The sequence below is a fragment of the Cyprinus carpio genome, chromosome A6, assembly GCF_018340385.1.
Source record: "Cyprinus carpio isolate SPL01 chromosome A6, ASM1834038v1, whole genome shotgun sequence".
NCBI classification, from domain to species: domain Eukaryota; kingdom Metazoa; phylum Chordata; class Actinopteri; order Cypriniformes; family Cyprinidae; genus Cyprinus; species Cyprinus carpio.
This window is the reverse complement of record NC_056577.1, coordinates 19721837-19735186: the sequence shown is the minus strand read 5'-3', so window position 1 is coordinate 19735186 and position 13350 is coordinate 19721837. Positions and strand designations below refer to the sequence as shown.

Here is a 13350-nt window from a genome sequence, read left to right as displayed (position 1 = left end):
AAACAAGTGGCAGGAGATGAGTTATTGTTTTTTTTTTTTTATACAGTCAGCGAGTGCACATAATCAAAATGTTATGGCACAAGAATTGAACATTAATCAACAATGGTTAAAGTTACATTAAACGTGAAGATTATGTTGGAATACGACTTCGGAGATACTCGAGGACAGCATCAGTTCCTTTACTAAGGATGGCAGCTCTTGGATTACGAAAAGGATTCCCTTCAAGCATTAGAGTCCTAAAGACATAACATAAAACATAAGATCATACTAAACTATCAGGCTCAAGTCTGCAAAGACCTTTGTCAGGTCAATAGTAGTCTCAGCCTTAGACGTCACACCCATGGACCGTTGGCTAAATGTCTGATGCATATGGGACACAAAAGTGGAAACACTTCAGGAGTGTCAAAGTCGTCATCGGATTGGTTGAATTCTACAGGATATACGGGAGACGTGTGTGTCACGTTCTTTAACGTTCTGTCTGGAAACAAAGATGCCGTGGCGCCAAACCCCCTCACGAAAGAAGAAAGCCGTTGTGTTTACAACTGTGACCAAGAGCGCTTATCAGGAAAAACTAAACACTGGAGTTTAAAAAGTATGTGAAATATTTAAAGTTCACGGCATAGAATCTTTCAAATATGTCAGAGAGTTTTATACACCGGTCTGTTATTGTGGCGAGATTTCCACGCCCCGAAACATGACGCTGAACGAAATCAATAGTGATTGGTTGTTTGATATGTCGGTGAAATGGCCTCAGGGCCAATGAAAGCTGCCATGAATTCCAGACCTTCGGCCTTCAGTTTGAAGGTCTGGCTACACGAGACTATGTAAATAGTAATCCGTTTTCCAAAGTTTTTTCCACTTGAAAGACAGATTTTCAGTTGAACAGCACATTTGTTCTCTGTAAAATATGGAGTCCACAGTTTGCTAGAATCAAAAGGAAACATCCGCTTACCTCAGACTGGTACAGTCGCCAAGTTCTGGTGGCACTTGCAATATATCATTATTGGACAGATCCAGAGTACACAGCCTATTTAGGGTCTTCATTTGGACTGGATCAATGCCTCCAACTTGATTCCTTGATTAAAATGGTCTCAAGGGATGAGATGAGGTACAGCATTTCTGGGAATGACTTGAACCTAAAGAGAAATGTAAATTACTATTCAGACCACAAAAAACACCAAAACAGTGATATTATTTATATTTAGTCAAACCCATTTGATATATTTACTTGTTTAACATGGTGGGGTGATACTGGTAAAACTACCTATTAAAAGATACTAACACTTTGCAGCTTGGTTAAGCCTTCCAACTCCACTGGCAGTGAGATCAGTAGATTGTTTCTATAAAAAATAAAAAATATAAACATAAATAAAAAGCATTAGTTCAGTGCACTTTGTTATGGTAAATTCTGGGAATATATCACTTTAAAGTAACCTCAGAGTTCTTCATTAAGTCATTCATAAAGTAATATGCTGCTTTTAAGTGACAATTATCAGAGCACAAAATATCTCAAATAAGAGCTCAGTCATTTAAAATTTTAAAGAGTTTAAGAGTTTTTTTATTTTGTGCTAAATTTCCCTCCACTATATAATTATTGAAGTTTTTCCTCTTTGTGCCATCTAGCTAAAGCAGTAAAATGTTAAGAGGATGTGGCAAAAAGAGCTCTGAACTACTGAATTAGCAGAATAAAATATTTAAATCAGAGCCTTAAAAGGACATAAATGAAGTTGAGGATTACCTGAAATCTAAATGTAGATGTTTCACCTTAGAAAAGTCCACTGGAATGGTTGTTAGCTTGTTAAACCCAAGATTAATGTCTGCTAGGTTGTCCTTTAACTCCAAAATTCTGCAGGAAATGAGAGATTATTTTAAGTAAGCATTGTAAGTGTTCAGTAAATCAGAAACGCTTCTAATGAGATGGAATGGCCATATGTGTACCTGAAGTTTATGTTGCATCAACTATCGTCAGCTGCATCAAACACCTCATCTGGGATGGATCCCTCTTGTTTCTCGCTAATTAAAAAGGCTTTACCATTAAAGACACAAAATCCTGCTCTCACAGTTGCTTATGATGATTTTTTTTAACCTATAGTCCTGTGTTTTGATGGCATGCACATTGATTTTAGCTTGGCTTGGGAGGGTCGTTGCTGTTTTTGGCTCTTCTTTCAAGCTCCCATCTGGTTGTTCTACATTTCAAACATGATAAAACCCACAACAATGTTACAAAAGAGAAACGTGGGGGCTGTATCATACTGATAATAATGACTAATACTGTACTAAATCATTACAGAATTATAGACATACCTTGTTTTCGACTTCTGAGATATTTTAGGAGTTCACCAGTGCCTTTCTGCAAAGCAGATACTATAAGATTTTCTGATACATTTCAGACTTTTCCAGTGCTGTATCTGAGAATACTAAATGAAGACAGAAAAAAAGCCCTTTTATAGCTGTGATATGTTAAACACTCACAGTCAGGAGGTCTTGCGGATTGTCCTCAGTGGATTGGCCTCCAAAATCAAAGACTTTAGCTTGGGTAATGTGCCAAGTCCACACGGCAGACTGTTTTGCCAAAAAGGAACACATCAAAGCACAACAGAAGATATGTTGAACATATACAGAGTTATAAAAAGAGATGGTAGTCCATAATTTAAAAACATAATGTTATTGTCAGTAAGATCCAGGTGCTCCAGGCCTTGCAGTAGGGTTATTTCTTCTGGAAGGTTCTTCACTTTGTTATCTCAGAGCTCCAAGAAACTCAAGTGTTTTAAATGGTCTGCCTCCAATACCTCAATCTGGTTGTTCCCACAATGGAGTTCCTAAATGCATATAAACAGCCTTGTGTTAGCCTTTTTCTTAAGACAATCACAACTTATTTTTTCACATTAGTGATTTTGCTTTACCTTGAGTGTTTTACAGCAGTGCAGTTCGGGAAGAAACCGTAACTTGTTGTGTCTTATGTAAAGCTGTTCAAGGGACTCCATCTGAGTCAGGACAGGAGGAATGCTCTCTGTTTGATTCCGGGAACAGTCCAGCATTCTCGAGTCTGTGAGGGTTAACAAAAGAAAGATGAGTTCACGGGTTAACCAATAAACATGACTCTCATCAAACCTGCTACTGTCAAAACATACTTTTCATTTCACTGATGGCAGGAGGGAGACTCTTGAGCTTGTTGCAGGACAAATTCAATTTCACAAGATTTTACAGGTTTGCCAGGCCTTCTGGAATGTCCATTAGATGATTGCTGGAGAGATCCTTTTAGGGGGAAGATTAGGAAAGAACTACATACTAAAGTACATATTCCACGTGACATCACAGCAACATCGATTTAACAAATTATCATACTGCAGTTGATTATTTCTCATAGACATATACTACCGTGCAAAAGTTTGGGATAAGTAAGTTTTTTATTATAAACAAAGAAATAAATAAATTAATACTTATACAAGGATGCATTAAATTGAGCAAAAGTGGCAGTAAATACATTTATAATGTTACAACATGGTTCTAAATAAATTAACTTTTGTGTTGTTTTTTGTTTTGCTTTGCATAGAAAATGATTTTTAATACTTTATAAATTATACTTTTATACTTGATTTGAAAACAAATATTTCATATTATTATATTTTATATTACATATTTTTAATTTTTCTTATTATTCTTACCTTCAGTTAGACCTCGCCTCGATAGATTGAGTTTCCCGCTCTTTCTAGCAGCTTTCAGTAATCCATACTGACAGGACAGTCTTCTTTCTCCTGTCTGAATCCTGCTCTGGAGTCCACATGTGCTCCTCGTTTGAAACGAGATATGAATGCGAAATTATGATACTAAACCTTCTGTAAACATGAATGAGGTTGTGGTGTTGAGAAATAAACGACTGTAAACTATAACTATAATTAGGGACCTCCATTTTTTTTTAAATAGAAGTCCCGAGGAACGAAAGTTGCTTTCACCGTGTGGCATTCAAATTATAATAGCAACTAAAATATTTCTACTATATTTTAGAAATATTAAAATAAACATTTTCCAATATAACAGAAACTTTTCATTATTTGTTGACCCTTACAGATACATATAAGAAACATTACTTACACCTTCAGCTCCCAATAGTTTTGATATTAAATTAAAAAAGAAAGAAAAAAAATATTTTTTTTCTTTAACTTTACAACCGTTCCCCTCTTCTTATGCTGTGTTATGAAGCTTTATGGATGTACAATACACATAATGACCCATTAAGGCCAAATGTGGAATCCAGTATGGTAATATGATCAGCAGATGGTGCTGCTTTATAAGTGAACACAGACAAAAGCTGTAATGTAGTCAGACTCCATGATATAACCACTCATAATATAACCATGATAATAATAGGGTAGATGTAGCTTTTAAAAACGTTTTTGTTTAATATATTAAAGTAAAAATATTATATTTAAGAAAAATGTGTCATTTAATTATTATTATTATTATTATTATTACTACTACATAAATAACAAATCTTTTTAACATGTATTTGAATAGATCAAGCTTTATGCATACTGCACTTGAATATATGTTAAATTACATATATAAAATAAGTATTATAATGTGGGCACTTGACTTAAGCATCTCAAAGACTTAAATAAACTGGATATCTGGACAATTTTCAAATAACAGACCAATAAAAACACAATCTTCTTCAGTCAGTAATAAATAATAAAAATGTTTTATCATTTGCCTGCCAATCATTTAGTCATTATGCTGCAGCAAAGCAGTGATGAACAACAAAACAAATTTTAAGATGCTTGTTTATTTAAAATAAGTGATAATTGTTGTAATACTTGAGCAGACGCACTGGCCTGGCAACTAAATATTAGTTATATCTCAATCATTTCATCAAGAAATTTCAAGACAAAGCAGGTATTAATGTGGGACATTCATGTGTCAGCACATATACACTGATATGGTATCTGAAGAAATAAAAATAAATCTCTCAAAGAAACACATCAGAAAGCAAGAAAGCAAGGAAGTGATACTATGTTTAACAATGTATAAATCATCTGCTCCACTGTGGGTTTTAGACAAAAGATTCTGAATTTTGAGGGGGAAAAAAATAAGTTGTTTTTCTTGCAGTGTAGTTTCATCTCACTCACATGATCTGTATGTATCATTTTTGGAATTTATAACAAGTTTCTATCACAAAGAAAGGAAAGCAAATTGTCACTTTGCTACTATACAGTTTGAGAACATTGCTTAGTAAATGGAATTTAACACTTGCATTGCAACAACACTAACTAAATGCTGAAACAAAAGGTCTGTTATGGACAATGTTGCAGCATAAGAGACTGCACAAGCACTGGAATGATATATTTCTCCCAAGATATGAAAGCATTGCTGAGTTTATCACAATTCAAGAGCTTATTTCATTTCAATGACCTTATTGTATTGGTCCAAAAATATTTGAATTTTAAATGCATGAGCACAATTTGTTACAAGAGGAAAAGAACCTTTCAGTAGTACAACTCCAGTGCATGCTGCATTCAACGGCATGATAATAGTTAAAAAATCAGCAAAGAGAAAAATGCTAGACACAGCATATTCCCTGATATGGCATGTGCCTTCAAGTAGTTCATAACATAATAAAATGTCGGTTTTAAAAGCTGCAATAAACATTGTGCAATAAATATGTAACAGGCAAAGCATATGCACTGATATGGCTATTGCCCTCAGCAATTTCAGAGTAGAAATAATACAAATGGTCATAAAAGTAAACCAGCTTTGGTTTAAACTTGGTTTAAAGAAAGACTTTGGCCAGCTCTTTGCAATTCCTATTTTAAGACAATTTTCCTAGACCCACTTAGTAATCTTATCAGCCGTACTAGACACGTACTATGTGCTATTACAATCACAGATAAAAGGCATTGCTATTGCTTAAACATTTTGTAGCTTTAGATTTAGCAGTTTGATTTGAACTTGAATCATCTAAATTTATCAGCATGGGTATGAAGGTCAGAGTCAAGATGGGATGAAGTGACCGGGACCCCTGCTGTGGCTGGCAGACCTGCTACAAAGCCAACAGGGAGCTCATAATAGACATCAGTAATAGTGAGGATGAGGAAAACACTGTAAGAGAAACACAGTGAAAAGACTTACTTCTTAATTCTTTAAAAGAATGTCTTTAATGAAACATTACTATCATTATTTCTTCCTTTTTATTTATTTTTCTTTTGTTTGTAGTCATTTTATTTATTGATTTTTATTTTTTAAAGAATTGATTATTTATTTTTTAACAAACAAGAGACTTGTAGAGAGCAATAGAAATAAAGAGAGTGAAAGAGACATGAGAAGACACACATTTATATACAGGCGTACATGCAGATTGCCAGTTCAGTACCTGTTGATGAAGCTGAACACTCCAGGGCTATTACAGCATCCAGGTAGCTCTGGCCAAGCCACTCCTCATAACTCTTCCTCCCTCCCACACCAATTAAAGTGATAGTTGAGTCCTTGAAAATCAGGTCGGATCCCTCATAGGGTTTGGAGTCAAACATCTTGAAGCCTGAGGCAGCATTAACTCCAAAGAAATTCTGAAAGATGCAAAGTAAAAAGTCATAAAAACAAGTCCATTTTTAAATGACCCTGAAAAATGACATTTGGATTTACCAACCTGGGCTTTGTCCAGGAGGCCAAAGATGACGTGGTGGTTGGTATCGGGTCTTATCATGACCGCGTGAGAAGGGACACGGGCCAGGTTGCACTTAGTGTACTGAGTGACTTCAGCACGAGAGTCCTGAGAACAAAGCAGCTGAAATTCACGGGAATCCAGGTGTACCGCCCAAAAATCTGTATTGTTTCCTGGAAATAACAATTCTGACATGAGAGAACTACTAGAGACTTTTACACACAAAAAGTAATGGTCTGCTTGCTGTATGTAAAATGCATAAGTGAACTTTTCAGTTTATAGTCCAAACCCAGAAAAGAATGAGCATTTTCAAGCCATGGGTTTTCTCTGGAATTTCTTTTGAGTTTTTTGAATAGTAGTTTTCATTTTTTCTTAGTTTTCTCTCACAAGTATTGTTTATTTTACTCATAAATCAAAAAATTAGTAATATAAATTACAGACCAGTTCCAACCATTTTTTAAAGATCACGTAATGGGATCTTTTAAATTCAGCTTTTAATTATTACATTCAGTTTCATAGTCATTATTATTATTATTATTATTATTATTATTATTATTATAAGTACTACTGCTATTACTTGTTGTGGATTCAAGATTTAAGTTTTATTACAAACTATTAACATATTTCTTCTTTTATAATTCTGTGCATTTGTACTTTTCTATTGTCTTATTTTATAGCTAGGTTTTTATTTATTTACTTTCTGGTGTGTGTTTTTTTATTTTTTATATTCTGATCTGTGAGGTATAAATGTTTTTAAATAAAAGGTGCTATAAAAAATAAAATGTATTATTATAAGTAGTAGTAGTAGTAGCAGTAGCATAAAGACTTATTAAAGAATTATTATTAAAGAATCCATGGTAAATTACCCCTCTGGATTGGCTTATAAATTGACATCATGACTGAACTGAATTGTATTTTTTATTTTTATTATTTTTTTTATTTTATTTTTTTAATTACTTAAAGCAACAGAGAACTTTTTACCATCTGTGTTCTGGAATACAGTGGAATGTTTGACAAAGGCCACATCACCATGATCTTCAACAAGGCACCTGCAAATATAAACAGGGACCATGCTAAAATATTTAGTTGTTATGCAAATACTCAATTGGTAAAACACAAATTAGCACCAAATCCTTCAGATCTATTGTGCAGTATAGTGGATTACCTGAAGGCTCCATCGTAACCATCATATAGGTCCTTGCCTTTTTCACACTTGTTCTGACCACTGGAGTCTCCAATGCACTGCTCACACAGGTTACTGGGGAAACCTTTCTGATTGGCTCCAGGTACACAAGCTGATTCAAAGAACTCCCCAGCCGCTAAAGGCAGAATCACACTCTCATTACAATGATTTTGCTATTTATATAGCAGAACAACATATTACTTTCATTCCAGTATGTGACCTTTTTTCTTTGTGGGAAATAATGGACATTTGTGATAACTGATTCAAATTACAAATAACAATTTGAGTAAAAAGCTGAAAGCTTTTCAGTATTGTTTTAGATTTTAGGACCCCAATGGTACAGTATGTGTGTACTACCTTGGGCCACTTGGCATGTCTGCGGTCTGATGATGCCTTTTTCTATTAGCAGACCCATAGGAATGTTCCAGCCTGCAGTCCTTCCATAACCTGTGTGACAGGAGCGCTTGCTCTTGAGGTCACTGAATCTCTTGATGTCTCTGTTGCTCTTCCTCAGCACAGCCACAGCATAATAAATACTTCCGTCAGCATCTCCTAAGACAGAGAATCACAGTGGCTAGTGAAAATGAATCATCATTTATGAATAAAACAGCTGATGTTTCATCAGGCACTGCTGAAAATCTTTCCCAAACACAAAACAGTTACCCAGTGAGCACATTTTGAATGTTTACTTTGTACTATACTCAAGTGACTTCATAAATGTATTATGAATTATTAATGTATAATATAAAAAATGTATAATAATTAATACATTAATCATATTTCTGCCTTCTTTTTCAAATTCTATAATTTTTAGACATTTTTTAAACTTTTTGTCATGCTTTCTTTTTTTCTAAAATGTCCTTTCACTTTTTAAATGTCTACATTCAAGTCATTTTATATAAAAAGCATGGAAGCATATTGGTTAAGTCAAAGTGCATGGACAGTGTATGGCGCTAACCTGTGTAGCTCTCCCCAACAGCAGGTATCAAACCAAAACTCTTCCCCGCTGTGTAGATGTAACCTCCATCAAGAGTGATGGCATCAGCTTCCTTGTTCTGGAGGAAAAGAGTCTCATTCAAATAAATCACAGTGATCACCCACTTTTTCAGTGGCCTTGAGTTTATACAATCTGTTTCTCCATAGTGAAAATGAATGGAATATTTAGTCTCGGAACTTGACTTTTGTGATGTATTACAGATTTTAGTAAAGGCTTGTTCACATCAAGGACAATAACTAATGATAACAATAAAGATATAGTTTTAAAAATCATTCTGAATTTAAAAGAATAGCAGAGGCCACACCTCAACTACAGTATAAAAGCTTAGAGGAACGATATTGTTGGAATCACTTTTGGATTGATTGTTTTTTTATTATTATTTTTTTTTTTTTTCAAATAAAGAATGATAAAAATATCGACAGCCAGTATCCATCGAAAGGACTTGTGCATTTAAACTGACAGACGACATAACAGCAGTGCAGGCTTAATAAACAGAATATCATGCGTTGGTGTGGATGATATAGTTTTCATTATAGTTATCGTTTTTGGTTTTGAACAGGTATGAATAAGAGAGTTTGGTATTTAAATATCTCTTGATTGTCATACTTGTATTTTCTTCATACAGTCCTCCACAGATGCACCGTAGACACACTGAATATAAGGAATCAAACTTTTGCTTTTGAAAGCCACAGCCATGTCTGCACATTTTTGCTGCTCTCCATGAGACAGGACACACCAGCGTAATTGAGAGGGAACATCTACACACACCCATCACAGAGAAACACAGATTTTGAGCACAGTATAAAGAAATAAAATAGCATGCATAGTGTTGCTGCATTTCAAATGTAAATTTTTGATTGTTTGATGAAGATGCAAAGATGCACACCTGACTCTGAGCAGTCCACAGCTCTCAGTATGTGATAGTATTGGCCCATCCATTCCATATAGTTTTCGCTTCCAGCTTGGATAAATGTGGTTGAAGCGTCACTGAACAACAAGTTTGTTCCATCAAAGCCTGCTGAGGAGAACATGGGGAACCCAGACTTTTGCTAAAGAGAAACACACACACAAACACATTTAAATGAAACCATCACACTGAAATAAAATGTACAATTTGTATTTACTCTATTACATAATCCTAATAAATGACAATTTTAAAAAAGTCAAACTCCTCCAGTATCATACCAGTCCCTCACGCAACATGTTGTAAACCACTGAACTGCTGATGTCAGTGTGAACAACAACCCCCCTCGATGGGACTCGAGCCAGATGGCATTTCTCATAATCTCTGACTGGACTGCGGGTGCCGTCCCGACACAGGAGCTGATAGTCCTCAGAATGCAAGTCTTGAGCCCAGGATTCACCCTGACCTGAGACACCAAATTAAAAGATGTATTATTAATTCATACACAGATGATAATCTATCACTTATCCCACTTCACTTTAAACACTTCCTGTATGATCACTATATATACTTCTTAGCATATCTGAACTATAACCCATATGTGTGCTTTTCTTTTTTTCTAATTTTATTTGCTTAGAATCACAAACATACTCTTGCTGTGCAAAGAAGCTCTAACCATAATATTAACAGAAACTGAGGAATTATTTTTGATTTGTAAATTAATCTGATAATCTGCTACCAAGGTAATATACTGCATTTCTTTTAGCATTTTAATTAAGTTTATTTTTTAATTAAGATTAATTATACTTTATGTTATACTATTATATTCAGGTGAGTAGCACATTTACCATCAGTATTCTCGCTTACAGTTGTGTGCTTCACAAAGGCGACATCACCTGCATCCTCAACCAAGCACCTTTGAAGTCCAAAACAACAGTTAAGTGTCCCACTGATAATATTTCTCATTATCCAAGCTAACTGCACCAGTTATGTTTCAGTATAGTATGATTTTAATTTTTAAAAAAATATGATACCTGAATGCTCCATTATATGCATAATACTGCTCTTCAATGCTTTCATCACACTTATATTTTCCTGTTCTATCTCCCACGCACAGCTGACACAGGGACGCAGGGTCATCTTTAGCCCCCGGGATACAGCTGGCGTTAAAGAAGTCAGCAACCCCTAAAAAGCAAAGATAAGCCACAAGATACTTTTTTCATCTAAAAAAGACAATCTGACAATTCAAGATGTGCTGCACCAAGAGCAATGGAGCACCTTGAGGGATGTTGCAGGCCATGGCTGACATCATTCCACTGTCAATCAAATACCCCAGAGGGACGTTCCAGCCAGCTGTGCGGTGCTTGCCAGTGTGACAAGACTTCTTTCCCTTCAGATTGTTGATGTTGATGGCTGAATTTGTCCTTTTAACCACAGCAACACCGTAGTATGTTATTCCTTTCCCTGTGCCCGTTAAGAGAAGAAGAAAAAAAATGCCATATAAAACAATGGATAGTCCATAACATCAGTAGTCCATAAGTCCATCAGTACTTATAATGAACTTTTATTATAATTTTTTTTTTTATATAAAGTAATCAAATACAGATACAGCCATCATCTGTTAATAATCAATCTAATGTTGCTCTTGACATTTAATTATTTCCTTAATCACTGCTTTTCATTTCAAAGGCAGAGTTCAGAGGTTCAACTTGCATAATCTGGTATACAGCTCCAAAAGAAGAACATACCATCTGCTCCAGATTCTCCAGCTGCAATTTTGAACCTGGCTTGCTTGCCAATGTCGTATATTTCTTTAGCACTAGCTGAAAAGGCTTCAACTTCTTTTTTCTGTCAAAAGCAATATTGCAACTTAATTATTGAACATTTTACGTGAAGTAAATGACTTCAGCGTATTTCGCAAAAAAAAAAAAAAAAAAAAAAAAGAAAAAGAAAAGGACAAAAGACAAAGCGCGCTGAGCAGGGACACATTATCATTTATTGTTTGTTTTTGATATATTCTCTGTGTGACGGAAAAGCTTTTTAATCTGAACATTGGAGTTTTCTGTGATGCTACAACCCTCCTAAACATAAATGTATTAAAAACAATTTATTTTGTTAATAATTCCAACGTGAATATTATAAATATGTAAACAACGTTTTTTTTTCTCCAGATAAAGTTACATATATTTTTGTTCTATAAAAGTGATGTTTAAGCAAGACAAAATTCTTAACAATGATTTTCTCAAAACAAATAAATTAAAAAAATAAATAAATAAACAATAAAAATAAACACTATTTGAAATGGACTGTCAATTGCACATTTGCGTCACACACACACACATACATATATATATATATATATATATATATATATATATATAGTAGATGATAGATAAGATAGATTTTAAATGTTTTTTAAAGGTTTCAAAAACTTTTTTTTTTTTTTTTTACTTTGTTGTTGTTGTTAGGAACATTCGTTGCACACATTATGGGAGCCTTACTTTTACAGACAGACAGAGACAGACAGACAGAGACTTACGGTTAGTTTTTGAGCGCATTCGTCTTTAGATGAGGCGCGGACGCACTGTAGCGGTGGTCGAATGGCAGCACTGGTGAAAGCCTGAGCCATTGCTTTACATTTGGACTCCTCCGCAGGAGAAATAGTGCACCATCTTATCATACTCTGCCCTGACACTGGACGAAGTTATTTATAATATTACCACCATTATTTTTAGCCTTCCACCTATATCTCCAAAAGAGTCTCAGATTCATACTGTTGTTTACATGAAAACATACATTTCGTACAGCTATAATAATTAAACACAACGATAGAAACCACGTTTCCCCCTTCATATTAACTTAAAATGTGTCTTACCATAATGCGTCACCGCTAGCAGAATGCTTAGAAAAGCCCAGGTGTCCATGTCTGACTCGAGAGTGCGCAGATGTTAGTGTTGCTATAGCTTTATATCTGAGTCTGAAGTCCAAAACACGACTCAGCCCTAGATGTTAAATTGTATCTTAATCATAAAAGATAAGTGCAGTCGAATTCAGGTCTTATAGACAATTATGTGACCAGACATGAGTACTGACACGTCCAAGAGACAGGCGGAGGTCCAAGGTGCACACAGAGGGGTCTTTCATTCTTGGAAACTCCACCTTTTCCATAAGGGAATAAAAAAAAGTCTCTGAATCAAGGACAGTGTCACACAGACCCAGGTAAAATAACTTTTAACCTTGAAAAAGGGGCAAATGACAATCAAACGAGCAACTATGCAGGCTATATTAATAAAACCATAGAGACAGACACTTCTTGACTAAGTAGACTATTAAAATTCATCACAGACTTTGAATTTACGACTTTATTGTATCCGTTGTAATGATAATTTTACTGTCATAAGAAAGTGTCACACCATTACACAAACACCTATTTAGCTCCTACCTAGAGATGTTATGGCCAAAATGAATTATGACTGATTTAATGTTGTTTTACAACAGGATGCAAACATGTTTAACAAAGACAAACAGCACAATTATACAATAACACAGCACACTTTATGGTGGCAGTATTTTCTCCAGCTCTTCTGGGGACAGTTGCATAAACATAGACA

At 34.8% G+C, this 13350-nt stretch overlaps 1 protein-coding gene, 1 long non-coding RNA gene and 1 pseudogene across 2 annotated transcripts; all 3 read right to left on the bottom strand.

Moving 5' to 3' along the window:
* Window positions 1–1738: 1738 nt before the first annotated feature.
* Window positions 1739–2438, bottom strand: LOC122134655. Its single transcript, XR_006160268.1, has 3 exons — window positions 2305–2438; window positions 1939–2186; window positions 1739–1846 (listed from the first exon to the last, which is right to left on the bottom strand). It is a non-coding gene; the product is annotated as an uncharacterized LOC122134655 (long non-coding RNA).
* A 36-nt stretch (window positions 2439–2474) lies between these two features.
* Window positions 2475–3784, bottom strand: LOC109066094 (annotated as a pseudogene).
* A 989-nt stretch (window positions 3785–4773) lies between these two features.
* Window positions 4774–12887, bottom strand: LOC109084423 (melanotransferrin-like). The gene is made up of 16 exons (XM_042758305.1): window positions 12615–12887; window positions 12279–12433; window positions 11488–11587; window positions 11018–11203; window positions 10774–10924; window positions 10588–10655; window positions 10021–10205; window positions 9722–9884; window positions 9442–9593; window positions 8797–8893; window positions 8196–8390; window positions 7821–7974; window positions 7637–7704; window positions 6641–6828; window positions 6368–6560; window positions 4774–6096 (listed from the first exon to the last, which is right to left on the bottom strand). The coding sequence occupies exons 1-16, from the start codon at window positions 12661–12663 to the stop codon at window positions 6038–6040; spliced, it is 2163 nt and encodes a 720-aa protein (XP_042614239.1). The 5' UTR covers window positions 12664–12887; the 3' UTR covers window positions 4774–6037.
* Between the last annotated feature and the right edge of the window lie 463 nt (window positions 12888–13350).

Coding starts and splice junctions, on each gene's coding strand:
- LOC109084423 (XM_042758305.1), bottom strand. CDS start 12,663: ATGGACACCTGGGCTTTTCTAAGCATTCTGCTAGCGGTGACGCATTAT. Junction 12,434..12,614: donor GCTAGCGGTGACGCATTATG/GTAAGACACATT, acceptor AACTTCGTCCAG/TGTCAGGGCAGAGTATGATA. Junction 8,391..8,796: donor TGTTGGGGAGAGCTACACAG/GTTAGCGCCATA, acceptor TCTCTGTCTTAG/GAGATGCTGACGGAAGTATT.